We start from the raw sequence: 25,513 nt of genomic DNA on the forward strand, positions 1-25,513 counted from the left end.
CCTGGGTTCAAGGGATTCTCCTGCCTCAGTCTTCTTTGAGTAGCTGGGATTACAGGCACCTGCCACCATGCCTGGCTAATTTTGTGTTTTTAGTAGAGACAGGGTTTCACCATGTTGGCCAGGCTGGTCTCGAACTCCTGACCTCGTGATCCGCCCACCACGGCCTCCCAAAGCACTGGGATTACAGGCGTGAACCACTGCGCCTGGCCTGGACTGTTTTTTTAAAAAAGCCATTACCACCTGTGTTAGGTACATTAGTATAAATCTGTGGAATCTGATTTTTACTCCTCTGGAGCTAATGCTTGATCTAAGAGTTGCTATTAAGTACTGGTGAAAAAATACTTCAAAAAGTACATAAAACACTCTAGGATACAGACTAGATCTCAGCCACAGCGGTCTTTCCTGGTTCTCATCTCTCTGAGTCTTCCCTAACACGCCTCGTGTGTGTTCCTAGAACAGTCCTGTCCTGGCTATCATGCCCTCTAGGATGTGTTCTTGGTCATCTTATCCACATTCTACAGATAAGGGAGGAAAACCTGAGGATGCTGGAGTCAGATCAAGGCCATTGTCCCAGCTCTATCTCTCTACAGTCTGGGTGACCTTAGCCAGGTTAGTGTTGGGTATCAGTGGATCATGTCTGTAATCCCAGCACTTTTGGGAGGTCAAGGTGGGAAGACTACTTGAGCCCAGGAGTTTCAGACCAGTCTGGGCAACATAGGGAGACCAGGTCTGTACAAAAAAATGCAAAAAAAAAAAAAAAAAAAAGGCCAGGCATGGTGGCACATGCCTTTAGTTCCAGCTACCTGGAAGGCTGAGGCGAGAGGATCACTTGAGCCTGGGAGTTCAAGGCCACAGCTATGATAGTATCACTGCAATCCAGCCTGAGCAACAGAGCAAGACCCCCTCTCAAAAAAAAAAAAAAAAAAAAAAAAGGCTAGGCACAGTGGCTCATGCCTGTAATCCCATCACTTTAGGAGGGCGAGGTGGGTGGATCACCTGAGGTCAGGAGTTTTGACACCAGCCTGGCCAACGTGATAAAACCCCGTCTCTACTGAAAATATAAACATTAGCTGGGTGCCTGTAACCCAGCTACTTGGGAGGCTGAGGCGGGAGAATCGCTTGAACCCAGGAGGTGCAGGTTGCAGTAAGCCAAGATCGTGCCACTGCACTCCAGTCTGAGTGACAGAGCAAAATTCTGTCACAAAAAACAAAAGGGTAAGTATAGATTGCTCTTCCCAAAGTGGCTCTGGCCAGGCACAGTGGCTCATGCCAGTAATCCCAGCACTTTGAGAGGCCAACGTGGGAGGATCACTTGAACCCAGGAGTTCAAAACTACCCTAAGCAACATAGGGAAACTCCATTTCCCCATTTCCGTGCCTGGCCCCCACTCTTCTTAAAACCAGAAATTAAAGCTGGGCACGGTGGCTCATGCCTGTAATCCCAGCACCTTGGGAGGCTGAGGCGGGTGGATCACCTGAGGTCACAAGTTCAAAAGCAGCCTGGCCAACGTGAAGAAACCCCATCTCTACTAAAAATACAAAAATTAGCCAGGCGTGGTGATTGGCACCTGTTATCCCAGCTACTCGGGAGGCTGAGGCAGGAGAATGGCATGAACCTGGGAGGCGGAGCTTGCAGTGAGCCAAGATCGTGTCACCACTGCACTCCAGCCTGGGCAACAAGAGTGAAGCTCCATCTAAAAAAAAAAAAAAAGAAAAAGAAAAAAGAAAAAAGGATCTATCACTTGAGGGGGGAGTGTGTGTGGCAGATATGGGGCAGTTTAAGATATTAACATGTTTAATGTGGGTTGAGAACGGTGGTTTTCAAGTCTGTTAGCATTCATCAGAATCATCTGAAGAGTTTATTAGAAAACAAATTTGGGCTGGATGCAGTGGCTTATGCCTGTAATCCCAGCACTTTGAGAGGCCAAGGTGGGCAGATCACCTGAGGTGAGGAGTTTGTGACCAGCCTGGCCAACATAGTGAAATCCCATCTCTACTAAAAATACAAAAATTAGGCATGTTGGTTTGCGCGCATAATCCCAGCTACTTGAGAGGCTGAAGCAGGAGAATCACTTGAACCCGGGAAGTGGAGGTTGTAGTGAGCCGAGATCACACCACTGCACTTCAGCTTGGGTGACAGAGTGAGACTTTATCTCAAAAACAAAAGCAAAAAAAGACAAATTGGGGGTAGGGTCCAGCAAAATTCTGATTCAGTAGGTCAGGATGGACCCTGAGATTTGCATTTCTAACAAATTCCCAGTTGCTGATGCTGCTACATTGCCCTGGAACACGTGTCTCAGCTGTATTTCTGGCATTGGCCACATGAGGGGGCAACAATGTTTTATTAATCTCTCTCAAAGGCCTCACTGCATTTAGGCCCAAAGTGGGTAGTTATACCTTCCCCTTGCCCAGGCTTGGTGTGTGTGGGGGTTGTTCAGGTCAGTCTGTTGTTGCTCTGTGCACTGGGAGAAGACCTGAGAAGACATAATCTAAGGACCAGGCTAGGACGTGAAATACCAAAGAAGTATACAGCTCAAGTGAAAAAACCCAAACATGTCACAGCCTAGTGGTCACAACTTTGTGTCTCTTTCTTTCTGGTTCCATCTACTGCCTACTTCTCACCCTCTTTCTTCTATCTCCTGCAACAAGCCACAAGAACCTTTAAAGAGAGCTTAAAGTTTTTACTGTATTTTAAGAATGAGCTCGGCCAAACACGGTGGCTCACACCCGTAATCCCAGCACTTTGGGAGGCCGAGGCGGGCAGATCACGAGGTCAGGAGATGGACAGCATCCTAGCCAACATGGTGAAACCCCGTCTCCATTAAAAATACAAAAATTGCCAGGCGCAGCGGCTCACACCTGTAATCCCAGCACTTTGGGAGGCCGAGGCAGGCGGATCACGAGGTCAGGAGATCGAGACCATTCTGGCTAACACAGTGAAACCCTGTCTCTACTAAAAATACAAAAACTTAGCCGGGCGAGGTGGCAGGCGCCTGTAGTCCCAGTTACTCAGGAGACTGAGGTAGGAGAATGGCATGAACCTGGGAGGCAGAGGTTGCAGTGAGCTGAAATCACGCCACTGCACTCCAGCCTGGGCAACAGAGCGAGACTCTGTCTCAAAAACAAACAAACAAAAATTAGCTGGGCATGGTGGCACGCACCTGTAGTCACAGCTACTTGGGAGGCTGAGGCAGGGGAATCGCTTGAACCAGGAGGTGGAGGTTGCAGTGAGCCGAGATCATGCTACTGCACTCTAACCTGGCGACAGAGCAAGACTCTGTCTCAAAAAAAAAAAAAAAAAAAAAAGAGCTCATTTTCTTTCAAATCATTTATGAAAATTTGGCCAGGCGTGGTGGCTTATGCCTGTAATCCCAAAACTTTGGGCGGCTGAGGCGGGTGGATCACCTGAGGTCAGGAGTTTGAGACCAACCCTGACCAAATGGTGAAACCCTGTCTCTACTAAAAATACAAAAAAATTAGCTGGGCATGGTGACTGTTGCCTGTAATCCCAGCTATTCTGGAGGCTGAGGCAGGAAAATCGCTTGAATCCAAGAGGCAGAGGTTGCAGTGAATCCAGTGAGCCAAGATCGTGCCATTGCATTCCAGCCTGGCTGACAAGAGCAAAACTTCATCTCAAAAACAAAACAAAGAACCTGTTATTTTTTTTTTCCAGACAAGAATTTCACTCTTTTGCCCAGGCTAGGTTATCCCCTAATAACCCTGTGAAGTAGGTACTACCACCTTCATTTTACAGATGAGAAAAGAGGTATCAAGAGGCTAATGGCTTGTCCAAGGTCACGGCCAAGACCCTGACTTCTCCCCCTCAAATTCCATAAGAGGCATGTTTCCTCATGCCTTTTTTTTTGTTTTGTTTGAGACAGAACCTTGCTCTGTTGCCTAGGCTAGAGTGCAGTGGTGCGATCTCGGCTCACTGCAACCTCTGCCTCCCAGGTTCAAGCGATTCTCCTGCCTCAGCCTCCTGAGTAGCTAGGACTACAGGTGTGCACCACCACACTCGGTTAATTTTTTTGTATTTTTAGTGGAGATGAGGTTTCAACACGTTGGTCAGGATGGTCTCGAACTCCTGACCTCGTGATCCACCTGCCTCGGCCTCCCAAAGTGCTGGGATTACAGGCATCAGGCACCACGCCTGGTCTCATTTCTAATTTAGAGTGTTCCCTCACTATGCAGCTGTCTCCACACCAAACCTTCACTTGTTGTATGAAGCTTGTACCTGAGGTCCAGTATTATTTATTATTCACTTGGCTGGAAAACAATTTCCCCAAATTAAATGTCCAAACAGTTAAATCTTAGCCACACAGCTCTCCATATTCCCTCTGGAACTGGATACATCTCCTATCACTCCCTTCTCCCCAGCCTCCACATCTGTTCTTTCCATCTGCCCTTTTCTTTCCCTCCCTATCTCCCCTAGCTAGTGCAGGATTCAGTTACCCCATTCCTGTAACAAAAGTTATGGGCTTCACCCTTCAGGTTTCTATAGCGTGCCTTGCCTATCACCACCTAATACCACTACCCACCACCTGTATTTTACTTTCCAAACCCATCTCCCCAGTCTAACTCTTAAGAAAAATGGCCACAGCAGCTATCATCCATGAACTCCCAGGTTAGCTTGTTCTTCCTCCCAAGCCTTAGCTCTGCTCTTTTCCTACTTCTAAAAAATGGCTCCCTGTTTCCTGATTATTCAAATCATTATTTTTCAAGGTCTATCCTCAAGTGACCCTGTCAAATAATCAAGCCGTGGATAATGTTTCCTTTTGAGTATGTGGCAACTTAGAATCTAGAGTACTACATGTTAGACAATTGATCAAATTACATTACCTATTCACGCTTACTTTTAAGTCTTCTCTAACCAGACTATTAATGAAGGCAGATCTTGTCCCTTCCCTTCTTATATATCCCACAGTACTGTACATGTTGGCTGGACGATTTAATTTTTTTTTTTTTTTGAGATGGAATCTCGCTCTGTCGCCCAGGCTGGAATGCAGTGGTGCAATCTTGGCTCACTGCAACCTCCGTCTCCTGGGTTCAAGTTATTCTCTGCCTCAGGCTCCCGAGTAGCTGGGATTACAGGCACTTGCCACCACTCCCAGCTAATTTTTGTATTTTCAGTAGAGACGGGGTTTCACTATGTTGCCCAGGCTGGTCTTGAACTCCTGACCTCGTGATCCGCCTGCCTTGGCCTCCCAAAGTGCTGTGATTACAGGCGTGAGCCACTGCGCCCAGCCGATTTAATAATTTTTGAGAGGATCAATACCCTGGTCCCTGACCACAGGGCAGAGCACTTCCTCATTCATGAGATTAGCTTGGACAATGAGACCCAAATTCTGGTTAGGCGTGATGGCTCATGCCTATAATCCCAGCACTTTGGGAGGTCGAGGTAGGAAGACTGCTTGAGGTCAGGAGTTCAGGACCAGCCTTAAGAAACATAGCAAGACACTGTCTCTACTAAAAAATTTTTCAAAACATTAGTTGAGTGTGGTGGCACATGCCTGCAGTCCCAGCTACTCAGGAGGCTGAGGCGGAAGGGCTGCTTGAGCCCAGGAGGTTGAGGGTACAGTGCACTCTAGCCTGGGCAACAGAGCAAGACCTTGTCTAAAAAAAAAAAAAAAAGTTGGGCGCAGTGGCTCACCCCTATGATCCCAGCACTTTGAGAGGTCAAGACAGGTGAATTACTTGAGGTCAAGAGTTCGAGACCAGCCTGACCTACATGGTAAAACCCTGTCTCTTTTGTGTTTTTAATAAAACACAAAAATTAGCTGGGCCTGGTAGTGTGTGCCTGTAATCCCAGCTACTCGGGAGGCTGAGGCAGGAAAATTGCTTGAACCTGGGAAGTGGAGGCTGCAGTGAGCCAAGATCGTGCCACTGCACTCCAGCCTTAGTGAAAGGACAAGATTCTGTCAAAAAAAAAAAAAAAGAGACCCAAGTTCCAAGACGGAAGGTATGAATCACTTTGCTTTTTCCTCACGTGAAGGGTTGGGGGAAAGGAATCCCATGATCCTCAAATAGCAAACACCGTCAGCAAGACTGCAAACAAGATCCATTTAGTGGGGATGAGGGGATTATCAAAAGCTGCTAGAAAACTGAATAAAGCAAATCAAGACTGAGAACAGTTCCAACACTCCCATCAATCTCCAAACAGTGACAGGTCGGCAGCAACTCCTTTCCTTTATTTCTTCCCCTTGTAAAGGGAAATTCAAGTTCAGCAGCATTCCTTTCCTGCCCCAAGTCCTCAACCAGACAAGAGGCTGCAGGCACCAAATCTTGGGTTGGATAATGGCAAAGGCCTCAGAAGCTCACCTCCAGCTCTGAGCTTCAACAACTGTTTGTACCAGTGACTCAGCATTAAATCCACCAGAAAAGAACAGCACCACCCAAAGACCGGGGGCAGCTGGGCCTGAAGCTGTAGGGTAAACCAGAGGCAGGCTTCTGAGTGATGACAGTCTTGAGACAATAGGCCACATAAACTTGGCTGGATGGAACCTCACAATAAGGTGGTCACCTCTTGTTTGTTTAGGGGGATGCCAAGGATAAGGCCAGCTCAGTTATATGAAGAAAAGCAGAACAAACAAGTCTTTCAGAGAAATGGATGCAGTCAGAGTGGGATCAAGGTCACACTCCACTTTCATGTGCCTGAGTGGTTGCCAGGTCCGCTGCAGGCCAGAGGCAGTCTTCAGATGAGAAGGGGAGACCACAGGGGACTTCTAGGCCACACAAGTATGTCTCTCGGGAGACTTCTAGGAAGGAAAGCTCACTCTCGGGGCCGGCTGACCATGACTTCACCCAGGGCCTCCAACACCTCCCGCTTGTAGTCTTCGAAGTCACCATCGATTTGGCTAACACTCTGCTCCTCCACCACCCACAGCTGGCAGTTGGTTTCTGTGATGAGTCGGGCATCATGGCTCACAACGATCACAGCTTTGAAGAAAGATAGTAAGAACAGAGGGCAGGAAGAAAGGAGGAAGAGGGAAATCAGAACATGAAATAAGGGAGTCCTAGGCCCTGCTGCAGTGAAGGACACTACAGCTTGGTCCCCATGGAGCAGGGAGGAGGGCATACTCTCAGCTGACTTACCACCCTTGTATTCATTGATGGCCTCCCCTAGAGCATCAATAGACTCTATGTCCAGGTTATTGGTTGGCTCATCCTACAGAGAAGGAATTCCATGACTGAGCACTGCAACTCCCATCTTCCATACTGTTACCCTTATCCCTTCTCCTACAGCCCAGCTCACTCACCAAGATGAGGACATCAGGCTCCCGACAGGCCAGCTCGGCAAACACAACTCGTGCTTTCTGACCACCTGTAGCAAAGGAAGGGGAGGGCTGTCACACCTTCTAGCACCTCACAGTCTGAAGGCAAACCCTCAAGATAAGCCAGTTTGTGAACTGAGGCTCCCTCATTCCCAGTTCCTCTAGGTAGTTTGTAGACATGAATGATACGGTGAAGTGTGCCCTCCCCAGCCCCTGCAGTGGTACCAGAGAGTTTGCAGATCTGGATGGTGTGGGCGTGACTCTCCAGGCCGAACCGGCCCAGGCACTTGCGGGCATCCTGGTAGGGCAGGTTGAAGCCCCGCTGCAGGTACTCAGTGGGCGTCTCCTCCATACGCAGCTGCTCTGCATACTGCTGGTTGAAGAAGCCAATTTTCTGCCCGAGAAGAGAAGGAGGTGGTCAGTTAAAGTCACACTTCCTCCATCAGATTACCATAAATCCCAATACCAACTTACCAGCCGGTGGTTCTTTCTCATTTCCCCATGGGTCTGCAAGGGAAGAGAAAGTAGTTAAGAGGAGGGTAAGGGGAAAAGGCACTGCAGCTCCACATACCAACTTTTTTTTTTTGAGACGGAATCTAGCTCTGTCACTCAGGCTGGAGTGCAGTGGCGCAATCTCGGCTCACTGCAACCTCCGCCTCCTGGGTTCACACCATTCTCTTGCCTCAGCCTCCTGAGTAGCTGGGACTACAGGCGCCTGCCACCATGCCTGGCTAATTTTTTGTTTTTTTAGTAGAGATGGGGTTTCACCGTGTTAGCCAGGATGGTCTCAATGTCCTGACCTCAACCATACACCAACTTTTCTGAAGGGAAGACAAACATCAGAAATGGGCCAGGGACAAGTATGCATAAGAAAAGGAATAAGGGCTGGGTACAGTGGCTCATGCCTGTAATCCCAGCACTTTGGGAGGCCAGGGAGGGCAGGTCAGGAGGCACTTGAGGTCAGGAGTTCGAGACCAGGCTGGCCAACTCTGTCTCTACTGAAAATACAATAATTAGCTGGGCACAGTGGGACATGCCTGTAATCCCAGCTACTCAGGAGGCTGAGGCACAAGAATCGTTTTAACCCAGGAGGTTGAAGTTGCTGAGATTGCACCACTGCACTCTAGTCTCGAGGACAGGACAAAACTCCATCTCAAAAAAGAAAAAAAGAAAAGGAACAGGGATGTTCCCCTAATATGACAAAGGCATGGTGAGCAAAGTAAAAGAGTAAGGGGCAAAAGGGGAGTTAAGCAAAATAGAGGGAGGACGACAGGGACAAGCAGGAGGGACTAACCACAGCCAAAGAACACCTGCTCTCCACACAGCGAGACTCACGAATGGTACGTCGTAAGGGCCTCAGGTGACAAGTTTAGTGCTTTGGGGAGGATCTAATACCTTTCTAAAGATCTAATCTCTGGATGTGAGAATATGGCCTCTCAACACTTCGCTGGAGGGAGCAGAAATGGCTACAAACTTTCTAACACACTAGATGGCAATATATTACAAAAGTTCAAATAAAACGGTAGACTTGGCCAGGCGCGGTGGCTCACGCCTGTAATCCCAGCACTTTGGCAGGCCGAGGCAGGCAGATCATGAGGTCAGGGTATCGAGACCATCCTGGCTGATCTCAGTGCACTGCAACCTCTGCCTCCTGGGTTCAAGTGATTCTCCTGCCTCAGCCTCCCAAATAACTGGGATTACAGGCATGCGCAACCACACCTGGCTAATTCTGTATTTTCAGTAGAGATGGGGTTTCTCCATGTTGGTCTCGAACTCCCCACCTCAGGTGATCCACCCGCCTCGGATTCCCAAAGTGTTGGGATTATAGGTGTGTGCCACCGCATCGGGCTTGGACTGGTTTTTAACTCCTGAGCTCAAGTGATCCGCCACCCTCAGCCTCCCCCAAAGAGTTGGGATTAGAGGTGTGAGCCACCACACCAGGCCATTTTTTTTTTGGAGATGGAGTCTCGCTCTGTTGTCCAGACTACAGTGCAATGGTGCAATCTCAGCTCACTGCAACCTCCGCCTCCCAGGTTCCAGCAATTCTGCCTCAGCCTCCTGCTGGGATGTAGGTGCGTGCCATCACCCGCCTAATTTTTGTATTTTTAGTAGACGGGGTTCACCACGTTGGCCAGGCTGGTCTGGAACTCTTGACCTCAAGTGATCCCTGCTGGGATTACAGGCGTGAGCCACTGTGCCCAGCCCGTTTATGCAATTTTTAATTGTTCTATAAAAGACATATATTTCTTGTATAACAAAAACACGTGGGTGTGCCCCCTAGTTCGATCCCAATTCTCTTAGCTCTCCTCCCTGAACTGATCTAAGCTCTTCTCCTCCTCTACTGCTCCTCTTAGGGAAATGAATCATCTATGATGAGTTCTGTATTTAACTCTACATTCTCGAGAAGCTCCCTGATTCCAGCTTCTGGCAAGCAGCTGTGTCTTCACATTTCTCATGCTCTCCCTTCTTGGCTCCAGGACTCACCGGCGTCAGCTTGCCAGTCAACAGCAGGAGCAGTGTACTCTTCCCCACACCATTAGGGCCCACAATGCAAACTGCAAGATGGAAGACAGGTGGTCAAAGAGGTCCCCAGAGACTCTCCCTGTGGCTCCTGCCACACATCCCTGAGCCAACCCCGCCAACTCACTCCTTGAATCCATGTCGATGCCAAAATCCAGGTTTTTAAAGAGTGGTTTCTGGCCCTCGTAGCCGAATGTCACACCTGAAAGCCAGGAAAAGCAGCAATTTATATTATTTTCAGTCCCTGTAAAGTTCCTCTGATGTGCTGGCCTTGGAGAACAGGAGCAATCTCAACCTTGGTGGAGAGTTTGGGGCGCACATACATGCTTCTGGTGCTTCCTGTGGAGCAGGAGAGGCCCGCGGCACTCACCATGCAGACCCAGCACAGGAGGGCTGAGTGGTGGGGGGTCTGGAAAAGTGAAGCGCACAGTGTACTCCTTAGGGCGCTTCAGGAGCTCAGGGGCCTCCTGGGATTCCTCATCCTGGTTTTTCCGTCGGCATTTCTGCTGCTTCCGAGTCAGGGCTTCCTTCGTTTGTTTTTCCTGGAGAGGAAGACGAAAAAAGAGAAATCTGTGTCCTGCACAGCAGTCCTCGAAATGTAGGCCAGCGTTCCAGAGTCTCCCTCTTCCTCCACTGTCAGGAGAGAACAGTGGTCCCCAGCCCAGAAGTCCCTCAGGTGCTCACCGCCTGCTTGGTGGACTTCCCGCCTGCCTTCAGCTCCTTCAGCTTTTTCTCTTGCTTCTCATACTGCTTCAGCAGTTCTTTCTGCTTCTGCTGGTACATCTTTTTGAAGGTCACTGGGGCAGAAGAGGGGACTGGGCATCAGTGGTTGCTCCTCTCCCCAGCAAAGGGACAACCAGGGATTGGTGGTGACGGGGTAGGCATCACTGTCTGGAATTCTGACAGGATTCAGTTTATCTAAATAGGCCCTCCCATTCAGACCTCTTTTCAAGGTTCTATCTCTTCCCTGCATCCACACACAATCCTACTTACTGTAATTGCCCCTATAGTAGTGGAGCCGCTGGGCATCGAGGTGGATGATATCAGTGCAGACATCATCCAAGAAACCCTGGTCATGGGAGACAATCAGCAAGGTCTTCCGCCAGCCCTGGAGGTAGCTGGGTTTCAGAGAACAGGGTGTAAGTGTCACAGCGGTCAAGTGAGAGAGAAGTCAGGGGAAGCAGCCAGACAATGGGGGCTGGGAGGGAAAGGGGGGGTCTGGATAGAGCTGTCACAGGCACAGTGGAGAACGGCTAAAGGAAAACAGGGCAGGAAGGGGAAGAAAGTGCAGAATGGGAACCAATGATGCAAAGGCCGTAACGCACTTATTGAGCCAGATGACAGCGTTGAGGTCCAGGTGGTTGGTGGGCTCATCCAGCATCAGCAGTGTGGGCTCCATGAACAGTGCCCTAGAGGGTGGGGAGCAGAGGGCAGGGTCAGGGAGAGAAAGATCCTTGCTCAGACAACCCCAGAGAAAATTCAGGGAGATAGAGCCTGAGACCATGAACACTCCTTCCCAAGCTCTCCTCAGAGAAGTTCTTGGGCAGGCTATGGTTTAAGTTTTTCTGAGACAGGGCCTTGCCCTGTTGCCCAGGTTGTCATGCAATGGCACAGTCAGGGCTCACTGTAGCCTCAATCTCCCAGGTCCAAGTGATACTTCTACTTCAGCCTCCAGAGTAGCTGTGACCACAAGCGTGCACCACCAAGTCCAGCTAATTTTTAAATTTTTTGTAGAGACAGTGTCTCCCTATGTTGCCCAGGCTAGGATATGCTTTTTTTCCCTTTCTGTGAAGATAGGGTCTTGCTATATTGCCCAGGCTGGTCTCAAACTCCTGGGTTCAAGATAATCCTCCTGCCTCTGCCTTCCAGGCATGAAGGCGTGACCCATTGCGCCCAGCTGCAGGGTATGTTGGTGAGAACTCACCACCAGGTAGAGAGAAACAGAAGGACCCTAAGCTCTCACAACACAGATAGTAAGGAGGGAGAGGTAAGCCTTGAGCCTCCCTATTGCCTTGGAAGAATGAGAAGGGATAGAGGGAAAGGGCCCTGGTGGTCTGAGGTTGGAAGGGAGGGCAGTGAGGTGAATGGCCCACCTGGCCAGGGAGACACGCATGCGCCAGCCCCCTGAGAACTTCTGTGTGGGTCGATTCTGCATTTCAGGGTCAAAGCCGAGGCCAGCCAGGATTCGCCGTGCTTTGGCCTCTGCAGCTGCTGCCCCAGTGGCCCGCAATTCCTCATACACCTGGGAGGAGGGAGAAGAGGACACATGTCTGAGGGTCCCAGGAACCCCCGAGTCTTAGCCCGTGTCCCCTGCGCCATCTCCTCTACCTTCTCTAGCCTCTCAGCAGCTGTGTCATCTCCTTGTTCCAGCTGTCCCTGAAGCAGCCGCTCCTCTTCCAGCAGCTTTAATCGCTTGGTGTCAGCTCGAAGAACAGCCTGGACTGCTGGTGTCTCATCTGCTACCACCTCTGGGAGGCAGAGGGAGAACAGTCAGGCAGCCTCAAGAGCCAAGAGTCTCATCCTTCTTTCCCTTCAACTGCATTTCTGTTTTGCCTGACCCTGCCCAGCTTTTTGTACTCATTCCAAATGAAACAAGTTCCTCATTAACTCTCCCCTCCTTTCGTTAGCATCCCTTTCCCAGTCCCCAGTCTCGCTCCACATCCCTTCCAACACCATGGCCACAATTTCTTCTATTCTTGGCTGGCTTTTCTACCCAACTGCCCACCCCACCAAGCCCCTTGGCCTCACCCTGCTCACACAGCAACACATCAATGTTGGGAGGGATGCTCAGGGCTCGGTTGGCAATGTGCTTGAGGAGCGTGGTCTTGCCCTTGCTGGGGAATAAAAGCTATTAGGACCTGGCCACCACTGAGAAATCTCTTCTTATCCCTCCAGGCTGCTCCCCTTTTTGGCCTCCAGCTCCCTCCTCTTCTCACCCATTGGGCCCCACCAGCCCGTAGCGGCGGCCGGCTACAATGTACAGGTCTGCATTGACGAACAGCTCCTTGCCATGAGCGGAGATGCTGAACTTCTCCAGCTGCAGCCATCAGGAAAGAGGTGGCAGAGGGAAGGGATGATCACATGAAAATTCTCCCTTTGGGACAGGAGTGGTCACTTTCTCCCTGCAGGGAAGCCTCTGACAAACCGATACCTCCAGCATAATCCCCTTCCTCTCCCCACAGCCAGTCCCTGCCCTGTCCACTGCCTGTAATGGGAGTCCCATGCGTCCTCAGCTAGTGTAGTCTGTCCCACACTATTTTCTGCCGAGGGTGGACCCTACTTCTACTGGTTTTTCTATCTTCTTGCTCAAGTTGGCAGAACCCAAGGTGTGGAAAATGCCTCCAATCTTTCTTCCCACTAAACTAAGCCATTCACACACCATGGCCACTCAGGGAAGATGAGAGAACTGGCTCTTCCCTAGGCAAGTGGACTGGAAGGGGCCCCCTGAGACCTTACCTTGATGTCAGATGCATTTTCTAACATGGCTTGGCGGGAGGACATCTCTGCCTGGGACACGGAGAAGTCATTTTCAGCTGCATTGGCTGCTTTTAATGAAGCCACTTGGCGCTCATACTCCATCTGAGAAGGAAGGAAAAACTACATTTGAAGCCACAGTCTATCAGTTTTCCATCACCATGAAACAGCCCATGCTGGCTGGGCATGCTGGCTCACGCCTGTAATCCCAGCACTCTCGGAGGCTGAGGAAGGTGGATCTCTCGAGCTCAGGAGTCTGAGACCAGCCTGGGCAACATGGCAAAATCCCGTCTCTACAAAAAATACAAAATTTAGCCGGGCATGGTGGTGCCACCCATAGTCTCATCTATTCGGGAGGCTGAGGTGGGGGGATCACTTGGGCCTGGGAGGTTGAGGCTGCAGTGAGCAGAGATCACGTTACTGCACTCCAGCCTGAGGAACAGTGTGAGACCCTGTCTCAAAAAACAAACAAAAAACCCCAAAGTGAAACACCCCATGTCATCAGACATTGAGATAAGGCTCACAGAACACAATTATTTTCCTACTCCGATTGTTTTACCTGGAGTAGCCCCCAAAGCTGTCCTTCCTATTCCCAATCGCATGTCCCCTAGTTGAAGTATTTAAAAATCCCCTACTTTTGACCGCTAAGAACCAAGGTCTTACCTGTTTTTTCAGCTTTTTCTTCTCCTTTTTGCTAAGGTGAGCATAGGGATCATCTGCCTTAGACTCTCCTCCTTCCTCCTCCTCTTCTTCCCCTTCTTCTTCCTCTGAACCCTGTGAGAACCCAGGGATGGTCAAAAGTAGGGACCCCGGCTGGGTGCGGTGGCTCACGCCCATAATCCCAGCACTTCGGGAGGCCAAGGCGGGCAGATCCTGAGGTCAGGAGATCTAAGACCATCCTGGCTAACACAGTGAAACCCCATCTGTACTAAAAATTGCAAAAAATTAGCTGGACATGGTGGTGGGCACTTGTAGTCCCAGCTACTTGGGAGGCTGAGGCAGGAGAATGGTGTGAACCTGGGAGGTGGAGCTTGCAGTGAGTCGAGATTGTGCCACTGCACTCCAGCCTGGGTGACAGAGCGAGACTCCATATCAAAAACAAACAAACGAACAAACAAAAAAACCCAGGGACTCCTTCTAGAACTCAGATTTCATGTCATCTGCATCCTGTCCCTGCCCCAGTTCCGCAGTCAGCTCTTTCCTTCACTACTCAGAGTCCTAAAATATCTTGGGATCCTCTCTCATTCTCATATCCAGCCCCTAGTCTCCCTGTAGTCCTTTACCAATTTCTGCTACCAGGAATGGTACAAAACAAATGGTACGAATATATATGTATGAAATGTGACAACGCGTATGTCCCTATAAACGTAACTCCCAATATAAAGTAACTGAAGGTGGAGTTAAGTGGATTTCAAGAGTTTCATTTGCATAAAATGAGTTTCTGTGGTTTCCCTGTTAACATGCAAAGAAAAGATCAGGTAGCCAGCTGGGTGCGGTGGCTTATGTCTGTAATCCCAACACTCTGGGAGGCCAAGACGAGCAGATCACAAGGTCAGGAGATTGAGACCATCCTGGCTAACATGGTGAAATCCTGTCTCTACTAAAAACACAAAAAATTAGACGGTCATGATGGCATGTGCCTGTAGTCCCAGCTACTTAGGCGGCTGAGGCAGAATTGCTTGAACCCAGGAGGCAGAGGTTGCAGTAAGCCGAGATTATGCCACTGCACTCCAGCCTGGGCAACGGAGTGAGACTCCATCTCAAAAAAAAAAAAAAAAAAAAAAGAAAACAAAAGAAAAGAAAACATCAGGAATCTCTAGTGTACAGTCAGAGGAACCAAGCAGAATCACAGAACTAGGAAGTGCCGGAGGCATGGGGACCCTAGAGATCTCCAGATTCCTCCTTCTATCACACAAAGGAGACAAGTGAGACCCAAAGGGATGGGAAGATGTATTTAAGGTCATAGCCAGTGAACGCAGAGCCAGGACCCAGATCATCTGAGATAAATTCCAGGCCCTTTCCTCACTGGATCAGGTGTTGCAAACCACAGCCCATGGGCCAAGGCTGACCTCACACTTGTTTTTACATAGCTCCTGAACTTTATAAAAATAGTTTTTGTATTTTCAAAGAGTTGGTAAAAAAAAAAAAAGAATATGTAATAGAGATTATATGTGGCCTGCAAAGCCAGAAACATTTACTACAAGGCCCTTTATAGAAAAAGTTTGCTGGCCGGGCGCGGTGGCTCAAGCCTGTAATCCCAGCACTTTGGGAGGCCGAGACGGGCGGATCACAAGGTCAGGAGATCGAGACCATCCTGGCTAACACGGCAAAACCGCGTCTCTACTAAAAACACAAAAAATTAGCCGGGCGAGGTGGCGGCGCCTGTAGTCCCAGCTACTCGGGAGGCTGAGGCAGGAGAATGGCGGGAACCCGGGAGGCGGAGCTTGCAGTGAGCTGAGATCCGGCCACTGCACTCCAGCCTGGGCGACAGAGCGAGACTCCGTCTAAAAAAAAAAAAAAAAAAAAAAAAAAAAGAAAAAGTTTGCTAACTGGGCACACTGGCTCACACCTGTAAGCATTTTGGGAAGCTGAGGCAGAAGGACTGCTTGAGCCCAGAAGTTTAAGACCAGCCTGGGCAACATAGTGAGACCTCGTCTCTATACTAAAAATTAAAAAATTAGCCAGGGGTAGTGGTGCACACTTCTAGTTCCAGCTACTCAGGAGGCTGAGGCAGGAGAATCTGTTGAGCCCAGGAGGTTGAGGTTGCAGTGAGCCGTGTTCACACCCCTGCACTCCAGACTGGGGGACAGAGTAAGATCCTGTGTAAATAAAAACAAAAACAAAACAACAACCCCACCATTCCCCCTAGAAAAAGAAAAGAAAAAAGGTTTGCTGGGATAGTAACTATATCCCCAGATCGTGACTCTCCCATAAGAACCCTGGAGCCCTAGTCCCTCATTCTACCTTCCCCCAACACCAAATACACACACCTGCTCTGCCTTCCTGGCCTTCTCCTTCCCTTGTTTGGGAGGCTCCTTTTCCTTTATTATTTCTTCTTCTTCATCCTCCTCTTCATTGTCCAGAGCAGCGAATTTATTTTGAGGCTAATGGGAAAAGACAGGTGGGATGAAATGCTTTAATTCCTGGGCCCCAATACCTCCTCCTGCTAGTTACTCTCTCACCTTAGCCTTCCCTTTTGACTTCTCTTCCTTTCCCTTTTTGCCCTTGAGCACAGGCTGCTGTTCCTCAGATACGGCCTGGAGGAGACACACATACACATTAAACACATACGTACAAATTATTGTGCTACTTTGCTGTGTAATAAGCATTTCTAGAGAGTCTCCTGTGTTACCCATACAGATGCTCCTCCATTTATGATCAGGTTGCATCCTGTCCCGATAAACCCACCAGAAACTGAAAGTATCATAAATCAAAAGTGATAGTTCCAATTTACTATAGGTTTATCTGGACATAACCCCATCATGAATTGAGGAGTATCCTAAATGAGTATGACCTTCACACTATCATAAAGTAGAAAAACCGTATGCCTAAGTATAAGTTGGAGACCATCTGTACTGAGTGCTGCTGACGAAAAATGAGACCCAGAAAAACCCTACCCTCCAGCTTGAGACTAGATAGTGAAGAGACAACTAGCGAACATCAGCAAGGTTAAGGATTATAAGTCAGGCAAGTGCGCAACCGGAGTGGATGGCACTAGCACTGGAGGCTTTCTTGAGAGGGCAAATGGACATGGACTAAGATGCACACGCAGAAGAGTCACAAGTAGAAGAGCAAGGACCTGGGGCTTTGTTTCAGGTTCTGTGCTTAAAGCAACAGAATCACTGAAGATGTCTGAGTGATAAAAAGGGCTTTTTTTTTTTTTTTTGAGATGGAGTCTTGCTCTGTTGCCCAGGCTGGAGTGCAGTGCCTCAATCTCGGCTCACTGCAAATTCCGCCTCCCAAGTTCAAGTGATTCTCCTGCCTCAGCCTTCCAAGTAGCTGGGATTACAGGCACACACCACCATGACTGGCTAATTTTTGTATTTTTAATAGAGATGAGGTTTCACCATGTTGGTCAGGCTGGTTTCGATCTCTTGACCTCGTGATTTGCCCGCCTCGGCCTCCCAAAGTGCTGGGATTACAGGTGTGACCCACTGTGCCTGGCCTGGGCATGTATTTTAAAAAGATGATTTTAACAGTATAAGTAAGACAGATCGAGGAGAGCTAGTTTAAAAGCAGGAAATTACTCCACCATGGCCAGAAGGTGCTAAATGGAGCGAGAATGACTGATCGAGCCACCACTGTCACCTTATTGATCCGATTCTTCTCTGGCTTGGCAGGCTTAGGAGGATGTTTTTCTTCCTCATCCTCTTCCTCACTCTGATCCTGAATCAGGGCTGCAAAAACATTACCACCCTAGAGAATGAAAGGGCCACAGAAGTCAGTAGGATGGTCAAGATTGCATCCTTGGGGTCTGTTTACCACACAGATGGCTTACCTTGGTTTTCTTCCCTCCGCGGGGTTTTGGGGCAGGTACTGAAATGACAAGGGGAGAACATGAGATAGGAAACAATTACAATGTCTGGCCCTCCAGTTTAATCCAACTTGAAGATCAAGGTATGAGGCATCACTCTCCATGACTCATGGATTCCAGGTACCCATTCCCCCTCAGGTCATTTACCCTCATCCTCCTCATCACTGGCTGGCACTGAGAGCTTCTTAAGACGCTCCATGAGCTCTTTCTCCTCCCCATCATCATCCACATCCTTCTTCCGCCTGCCTTTTCGGGTATCTCGCTTCTTTTTTTGCTGCTGAGAGCAAAAGAAGAATGAGAAACTGAAGCCCAGGCCCCTGCTGTATTTCTGCCTCACAGAAGGTTCCCCATCAGCTGAGTGGAGCAACATGGGCTGCAAAGGGATTGGTGGGCCCTGTGGCACTTGTACCTGCTGTTGCTGTTGTTGCTGCTGCTGCTGCTGCTGCTCCTCCTTCTCCTTGAGTACTTTCTCTTCTTCCCCAGCCTGTTTATCTTCTACTGCCAGCTCTTCAAAGAACTATCAAGGGAGTTAAGATACAGGTAAACATGGTTCCAAGAGCAATCCAATCAAGCTGTGCTCTGCCACACATGGGCCCACTGGCCCTCCACTCCATCCTCACCTTACCTCCTGTCTCTCTTTTTCTTTTAGTGGAGAATGGAGTGTGCAGGTCTCAAACTCCTGGGCTTAAGCTATCCTCCCACCTCTGCCTCCCTAAGTGCTGGGATTACAGGCGTAAGCCACCATGCCCAGCCTAACTCTTCTCTTGACAAGATCTTCTCTCCTCCCTTGGACCTCCCACCTCCTTCACATGGCCATTTATTTAGCCTGGAAACACCCATAGTCATTTCTTATCCTCGACCCTCATTTTCTCACCGTTTTTTTGATCTTCTTGTCCTTCTTCCCTTTCTTCACCACTTTGTCTAGAAAGTTAAGCAGAGATCGTGAATGCTTATCTACAAATTCCAATGCAGTCTGATCTCCCCTGCAAGATCTCTGTAGCTTCCATCCTATTTTATTATTTTTCTAGCTTAACTATCACTCCCTAAATATTTTTACTGTCTCACAACTCCAGCAGAAATAATCATTCCCATCTCTATTCATTCATCCAATAAGTATTTATTCACTACACAGCTACCACATGTCAGATACTGTGCTAGCATAGGGGATTATAACAATGAACAAGACAACCGTGGTCTCCTCTGGAGCTTACAGGCTATAGGAAGAGAGATTTTTTTTTTTTTTTTTTTTTGAGACTGAGTCTCGCTCTGTCGCCCAGGCTGGAGTGCTGTGGCCGGATCTCAGCTCACTGCAAGCTCCGCCTCCCGGGTTCCCGCCATTCTCCTGCCTCAGCCTCCCGTGTAGCTGGGACTACAGGCGCCCGCCACCTCGCTCGGCTTATTTTTTTATATTTTTAGTAGAGACGGGGTTTCACCGTGTTAGCCAGGATGGTCTCGATCTCCTGACCTCGTGATCCGCCCGTCTCGGCCTCCCAAAGTGCTGGGATTACAGGCTTGAGCCACCGCGCCCGGCCAGGAAGAGAGATTTTTAAATAGGTAATTCCAGGTGTACTGAAGGTTCCAAAAGAAAAGGTAAAGCCTACTTGGTGGTTGAGGAGAGGCTGGCTTCATCTCTGGTGGCGGCCTCTCTAAAAAGATGATATTTAAGCTAATAACTGAAGTAATGAGGAGTATGAGAAGTTCGTCAGAGACATGGTGCAATTCCAGTGCTGTGCGCAGGCCCAGCTGTGAGAAAGCACACACACTGAGAGACAGGGAAAGGTTTGGTATGGCTAAGCTTACAGACTGAGGGGAGAATGGTGCAAGGGAAGGCTGGAGTGAGGGCCCTGTAGTAAGGTTAAGGATTGGGGATTTTATTGGTATGATCGCTTTCACACTTTTAAAGTTTCACTTTGGCTTCAGAGTAGAGCAAGAATGGGAGGGAATAAGCATAGTGGGAAATCTGTTGGGGAGGCTGTCAGAGCAGTCTGGGTGGTGGTGACAAGAGGAAAGAAGAATTCACAGGATGGGGCTAGAGGTGGGGAATAAAGAGCACCCAGCTGGGTGTGATGGCTCACGCCTGTAATCCCAGCGCTTTGTGAGGCCGAGGCAGGCGGATCACTAGAGGTCAGGAGTTCAAGACTAGTCTGGTGAACATGGTGAAACCCAGTCTTTACTAAAAACACAAAAAATTAACTGGGCATAGTGGCGGGCGCCTGTAATCCCAGCTACTCGGGAGGCTGGGACAGGAGAATTGCTTGAACCCAGGAGGCGGAGGTTGCAGTGAGCTGAGACTGCACTATCGCACTACAGCCTGGGTGACAGAGCAAGACTCCGTCTCAAAAAAAAAGAAAAAAAGCACTCAGAGATGACTCCTTTGTTTTTAGCCGGCAAAATTAGCTGGGCTAAGTGGTACCATTTATTAATTAAGGAGGCAGTGGAAGAGAAGATCTTATAGGAAGGAAGAAGATATTATAAATTCAATTTGGGAGATACGTATGTATACATACACATGTATACAACACACACACCACACCCTCCTTTTTTTTTTTTTTTAAGAGACAGGGTCTTGCTCTGTCACCCAGGCTGGAATGCAGTGGCATGATCATAACTTACTGTAACCTTAAATTCCTAGGCTCAGGTGATCCTCTCGCTTTAGCCTCCTGAGTAGCTAGGACTACAAGCAAGCATCACTATGCCTGGTTAATTAAAAAGTATATATATATTTTAGAGAGGAGGTCTCATTATGTTGCCCAGGCTAATCCCGAACCTCTGGCATCAAGCAATCCTCCTGCCTCAGCCTCCCAAACTGTTGGACTTGCAGGTCTGAGCCACTGTGCCTGGCTAGGGGGACATGTTGTTTGTAAAACCTACAGGCCATGTAAATAGAGTTATCTGGTAAGCAAATGAACACCTGGGTCTATGCCTTACTTGTTCTGCTTGAATATTATAGCACAAATCACATTGTGTCATATTAACCTGTGTGCTTTCATTCTAGAGAGTAACCTGAGAGACTGTTTAGCCTGTGTTCCCAGGAAAGCCAAAACTGATTCAACAGATTCTAGCTCTACCCCTCCGTCCATCCTTGTTTCCCTGAAGGTGGAGGACCATGTCCAACTCCCTCCCCTACTGGAGCAGCCAGCAACCTCATGATTTCCCTTCAGGCTTAGGCCTATTTATTATCTTCCCTTCCAAAACATCCCTTCCATCCACTGCTATCTAATTCTACCCATAAGCATTTCAGTATTTAACATTAAAAAAAAAAAAATTAGCCCGGTGTGGTGGCTCACGCCTGTAATCTCAGCACATTGGGAGGCCAAGGCAGGTGGATCATGAGGTCAGGAGATTGAGACCAGCTTGGCCAACATGGTGAAATCCCATCTCTACTAAAAATACAAAAATTAGTTGGGCGTGGTAGAGCACACCTGTAGTCCCAGCTACTTGGGAGGCTAAGGCAGGAGAATCGCTTGAACCCAGGAGGTGGAAGTTGCAGTGAGCCAAGATCGCACCACTGTACTCCAGCCTGGGTGACAGAGCGAGACTCTGTCTCAAAAAAAAAAGTCTGTGGGGAGGGGGGAGGGATAGCATTAGGAGATATACCTAATGTAAATGACGAGTTAATGGGTGCAGCACACCAACATGGCACATGTATACATATGTAACAAACCTGCACGTTGTGCACATGTTCCCTAGAACTTAAAGTATAAAAAAAAAAAAAGTCAATGGTATCCGCCATCTACTACATTAAAATATTCTCAAACCAGAATTTCATGTATTCCAAAGTAATCATTTATTCAGGAAAGTTTTATGGTGCATCTACTTTTCCAAAAAACTGGAGGTAGTGAGAGACAATCCCAATAGTTAAAGGCTTCACAGACTAAAAGGGCCCTACCCTATCTTTTCTGTTTCCTGACCCACACCTATGGTCTCCATACTGGCTTCTTTCTGATCCTTTATGAAGTCCCAGGCATGCTTATGTCCGTCTGCTTAATCTGCATCCTCCATCCAGAACACATTTCAAAATTTGGGACCCTCCTCTTCCCCAAAAACCAAACCACAAAAAAGAAACAAACAAACAAAAAAATCAAAGAAAAAAACATCTGAGCCCAGTATTGGGTGACTAATGTGAGAGTTGAAAAGTTGTGTGGGATTAATAAAAGGCTTTATATGCTATTCCAAGGAGTTTAATCCTAAAGACATTAGGAGGAAGGATCCACTGAAGTACCTAAGAAGGAAAAACACGATCAGCTCATCTTATCAACACAGAGGACTGACTCATCCCAGACATGAATTTCTCCCCAAGGACTAACACAGCCATACCATCTCTCCTTCCTTTAAATCTGGCCAGGCGCAGTGGCTCATGCCTGTAATCCCAACATTTTGGGGACCAAGGTTGAGGCCAGAGGTTCAAGATTAGCCTGGGCAACATAGCAAGAACTCATCTCTACAGAAAACAAAAAACAAAAACAAACAAAAAATTAGCCCGGCATGGCAGTGTGTGCCTGTAGTCCTAGCTACGTAGGACGGCTTGAACCTGCCATTGAGGCTGCAGTAAGCTGAGATCGCGCCACTGCACTCCAGCCTGCCAACAGTGAGGCTCCGTCACAAAAAAAAAAAAACAAAAAAAACCCCACCAAAACCAAAAAAATCTTTTGTACTTTAATCACTCTTATCCACCTGATCATAGGGACAGGAAGAGCCTCTGAACAGGTTCATTGTGAGAAAGTATAATCCCCAAGGAACTGAAAAAGTTAAGTGTGGCTAGAGATATACTGTGTCTTCTTTCCTTTCGTGTATCATTTAAGCTGCTCCTTCAAAGCAAAAAAGAAAGCCTTCCTTACCCTTATACCCCTCTCTCCCGTTACTGTTTTGTATTCTTGTCCTCATTGGGTCTCAAAATTATAATTCACACGAACTTCACTTTCTCTCCTCCCATACCTTTTGAAACATACTGCAATCTGGTATCATCTCCGAATGAACACTACTTCTGCCAAAGTTGCCACTGATCCCTTAGCTCCTCAAAACGCAAAGTATTTTTCGGTTCTTATTTTGCCTGACTTCTCTGCAGCGTTCCATGCTGCCTACCTCCACACCTTTTTTAATTCTTTTCTATCATTATTTAACTTCCCGGATCTTGCCCACTCCTGGTTTGCCTCCAGTTTCACTGGCTGTTTGCCTTTCTCAGTCTCATCTCTTCAGCCTCCTTCCTTACCTGCTTCTTGCAATTGCTGAAGTTCTTTAGGGTTCCCACCTTTCACCTTCTTTTCTGTTCAATCTGCAAACACTCTCTAGGAGACTTCCACATCCAGCACTTCAACTATACTTGCCTGTGTCTTTACTCCTAGTCTAGTTGTCTCTCCACAGTGACTAAACAAACTCTCTTCTTGCCATTTCCTTTTAGAAATTCCTCAGAAATACCCAACTCAGCATTCAAAAGTTGATCTTATCTCTTTTCACTTCTTACTCTCCTGCCCATTATTGCTTTCAGTTAACAGTCTACCAGTCACTGGGTTACTTAAGTGTCATCCTTAATTCTCCTCCCTTAATTTCATCAGTTCTCAGTTCCGATCAATGCCACCTCCTTAGTAACTCTTTATTCTTCAGAGCTTGGCTTATCCCCTTACCACTTCTCACCTAGATCATGGCCAGAGCCCCCTAAATGGTCTCCCTGCCTCCATCTTGACCAATTCAAGGCCATTCTCCATTGCTCAGTGCTATAGGGTGAACTGATCATAATCATTCCTTATGCAATTCAATGGGCCTTCCTTCTTAATGTCTTTAGGATTAAACTCCTCGGGATGGCATCTAAAGCCTTTCATTATCTGTCTCCTGATCATCTTTATGACTTCATCACACTAGTTACCAGGCTCTAGTGGGACCAGTCAGGCTTGCCTACATCTCTACCTTTCCACAAACTTCCTTGGCTAGGAATGCGCTTCCCCTTACTAATTCACGACGATCTTTCATGAATAAACTCTGGGGAGCAGGTGCAGTGGCTCATGCCTGTAATCCCAGCACTTTTGGAGGTCGAGGCAGGAGAATCACTTGAGCCCAGGAGTTTGAGACCAGCCTGGGCAACATAGCCAGACCTTGTGTTTACAAAAAATTTAAAAATAAGGTGTGGTGGTACATGCCAGTAGTCTCAACTACTTGGGAGACTGAGGCAGGAAGATCCCTTAAACCCAGGAGGTAGTGGCTGAGTGAGCCATGTTCATGCCATTGAACTCCAGCCTGGGTGATGGATCTAGACTGTGCGTCAAAAAAAAGTACTCAGCTATTACATATTCTTGGGAGGCTTCGCTGACACTCCCTTACCTGTCTGAGTAGATGCTCCACCTCTCTTCAGTCCCATAGCATTCTTAAGCATGTTCATCATACTCTGACAACCACTGTCTGTCTGGTTAATGCTCTCACCCTTCACTATATTGGGTTGTCCCTTGAAGGAAATTCTTATCTTTTATCTCTACATTCCCAATTCCTCCAACACAGTACCTGGTATACAGCAGACATCCAATAAGTGCTTCTAAAATTAGCTACTGTGTACCTACTGTAGTTAGTTGTGTCCATTTATCTCCCCCTTAAAAGTGACTTCAACCCTGGGAGGATATCTTAATGTTTTTTTCCTTCCTCTCTCAAAGCACAGTATATACAGTGCTTAATTACAAACAGGCGCTTAACAAACTTTCGCTGCTTTTAAGTAAACCTTAACCCTCATTCCGACATCAAAAATCTACACTCTTGCTCCACTTGAGTGAGAGAGGTGTCTTAAGAAAGAAACTATGGGCCGGGCGCGGTGGCTCAAGCCTGTAATCCCAGCACTTTGGGAGGCCGAAACGGGTGGATCACGAGGTCAGGAGATCGAGACCATCCTGGCTAACATGGTGAAACCCCGTCTCTACTAAAAAATACAAAAAACTAGCCGGGCGAGGTGGCGGGCGCCTGTAGTCCCAGCTACTCGGGAGGCTGAGGCAGGAGAACGGCGTGAACCCGGGAGGCAGAGCTTGCAGTGAGCTGAGATCCGGCCACTGCACCCCAGCCTGGGCCACAGAGCGAGACTCCGTCTCAAAAAAAAAAAAAAAAAAAAAAAAAAGAAAGAAACTATGAAGGAGTCACCCTCTCTTGAGAAACAAGTGGGATCACAGGCTCCCAAAGTGTGTGTGTGCGCGCGCAGGGGGAAGAGGAGGTCGAGGCAGAGCTCATATATTCCTGTTGGAATACAGTGTGTGGTGGGCGGATGTCCAAATTCTTTAAGCAAGGTTTTCCCATTTCTCCCCAACTCTCCCTCGGTGCCATATGCTCTTTCTTTTCTCTTGCCCAGTCTCACTTAGGTCACGTGCGACATCTGGATCTCTTTCCTTTAACCCCGATTCCAAACCCACTCCTGCCCGGCAAACTCCTCCCGGGCCCACGGCACGCATGCGCAGTAACCTCCGCACGGGCCCGGTCAGTCTCGCGCCCCATGACCCTCTCCTAAAACACGCGCAGTCTCCTCTCTCTTCCCTCTCTGCTCTTGTTTCTTCCTTGCCTACCAGCCTCACCTGATGGGCTCGTGCTCTCTCCGTCCCCGATCCACTCGGGCTCCGGCGGCTGCTGCTTGGGCGCCTTCGGCATCGCGGTGGCAGTTACAGCTGCTGTGGCGGCGCCCAGTGCTATTTCCGCTTCCGGCGGCGGGGAACCCCGATGGGGCTGGTTCTCCAAGCCGCCGCGGCCAACCCCAC

General features: G+C 48.4%; 1 protein-coding gene and 1 non-coding gene across 15 annotated transcripts; both read right to left on the reverse strand.

The window, feature by feature from the left end:
- Positions 1-6,045: 6,045 nt before the first annotated feature.
- On the reverse strand, positions 6,046-25,443 carry ABCF1 (ATP binding cassette subfamily F member 1). Of its 14 annotated transcripts, none has more exons than XR_013416046.1 (25): positions 25,334-25,443; positions 18,673-18,719; positions 18,208-18,315; positions 17,946-18,072; positions 17,763-17,800; positions 17,573-17,680; positions 16,447-16,521; positions 16,255-16,368; positions 13,928-14,038; positions 13,247-13,369; positions 12,727-12,827; positions 12,539-12,624; positions 12,119-12,258; positions 11,884-12,032; positions 11,116-11,199; positions 10,784-10,908; positions 10,475-10,587; positions 10,161-10,332; positions 9,918-9,992; positions 9,755-9,825; positions 7,745-7,777; positions 7,460-7,664; positions 7,256-7,342; positions 7,092-7,164; positions 6,046-6,935 (listed from the first exon to the last, which is right to left on the reverse strand). XR_013416046.1 is itself a non-coding variant. In XM_015135844.3 (25 exons), the coding sequence occupies exons 1-25, from the start codon at positions 25,404-25,406 to the stop codon at positions 6,769-6,771; spliced, it is 2,547 nt and encodes an 848-aa protein (XP_014991330.1). In that variant the 5' UTR covers positions 25,407-25,443; the 3' UTR covers positions 6,046-6,768. The 14 variants fall into 14 exon arrangements, 8 of the variants coding, with proteins under 8 accessions (XP_014991330.1, XP_014991329.1, XP_077854839.1 ...); XR_013416045.1 differs by having other exon boundaries at positions 17,946-18,075; XM_015135844.3 differs by having other exon boundaries at positions 7,256-7,320; positions 7,496-7,664.
- MIR877 (microRNA mir-877) lies at positions 12,026-12,128 on the reverse strand. Its single transcript, NR_032694.1, has one exon. It is a non-coding gene; the product is annotated as a microRNA mir-877 (primary transcript).
- Positions 25,444-25,513: the final 70 nt, after the last annotated feature.

This window comes from Macaca mulatta, chromosome 4 (genome assembly GCF_049350105.2).
Source record: "Macaca mulatta isolate MMU2019108-1 chromosome 4, T2T-MMU8v2.0, whole genome shotgun sequence".
Lineage (NCBI taxonomy): Eukaryota > Metazoa > Chordata > Mammalia > Primates > Cercopithecidae > Macaca > Macaca mulatta.

Excerpts from the sequence above, each read along its gene's own strand:
- ABCF1 (XM_077998713.1), bottom strand. The coding sequence starts at position 25,406 with ATGCCGAAGGCGCCCAAGCAGCAGCCGCCGGAGCCCGAGTGGATCGGG. Across the intron at positions 18,316-18,672 it reads ACAAGAAGATCAAAAAAACG|TTCTTTGAAGAGCTGGCAGT; the intron begins GTGAGAAAATGA and ends CTCCCTTGATAG. Across the intron at positions 16,369-16,446 it reads AGTCAAAAGGGAAGGCTAAG|CCTCAAAATAAATTCGCTGC; the intron begins GTGAGAGAGTAA and ends TTTTCCCATTAG.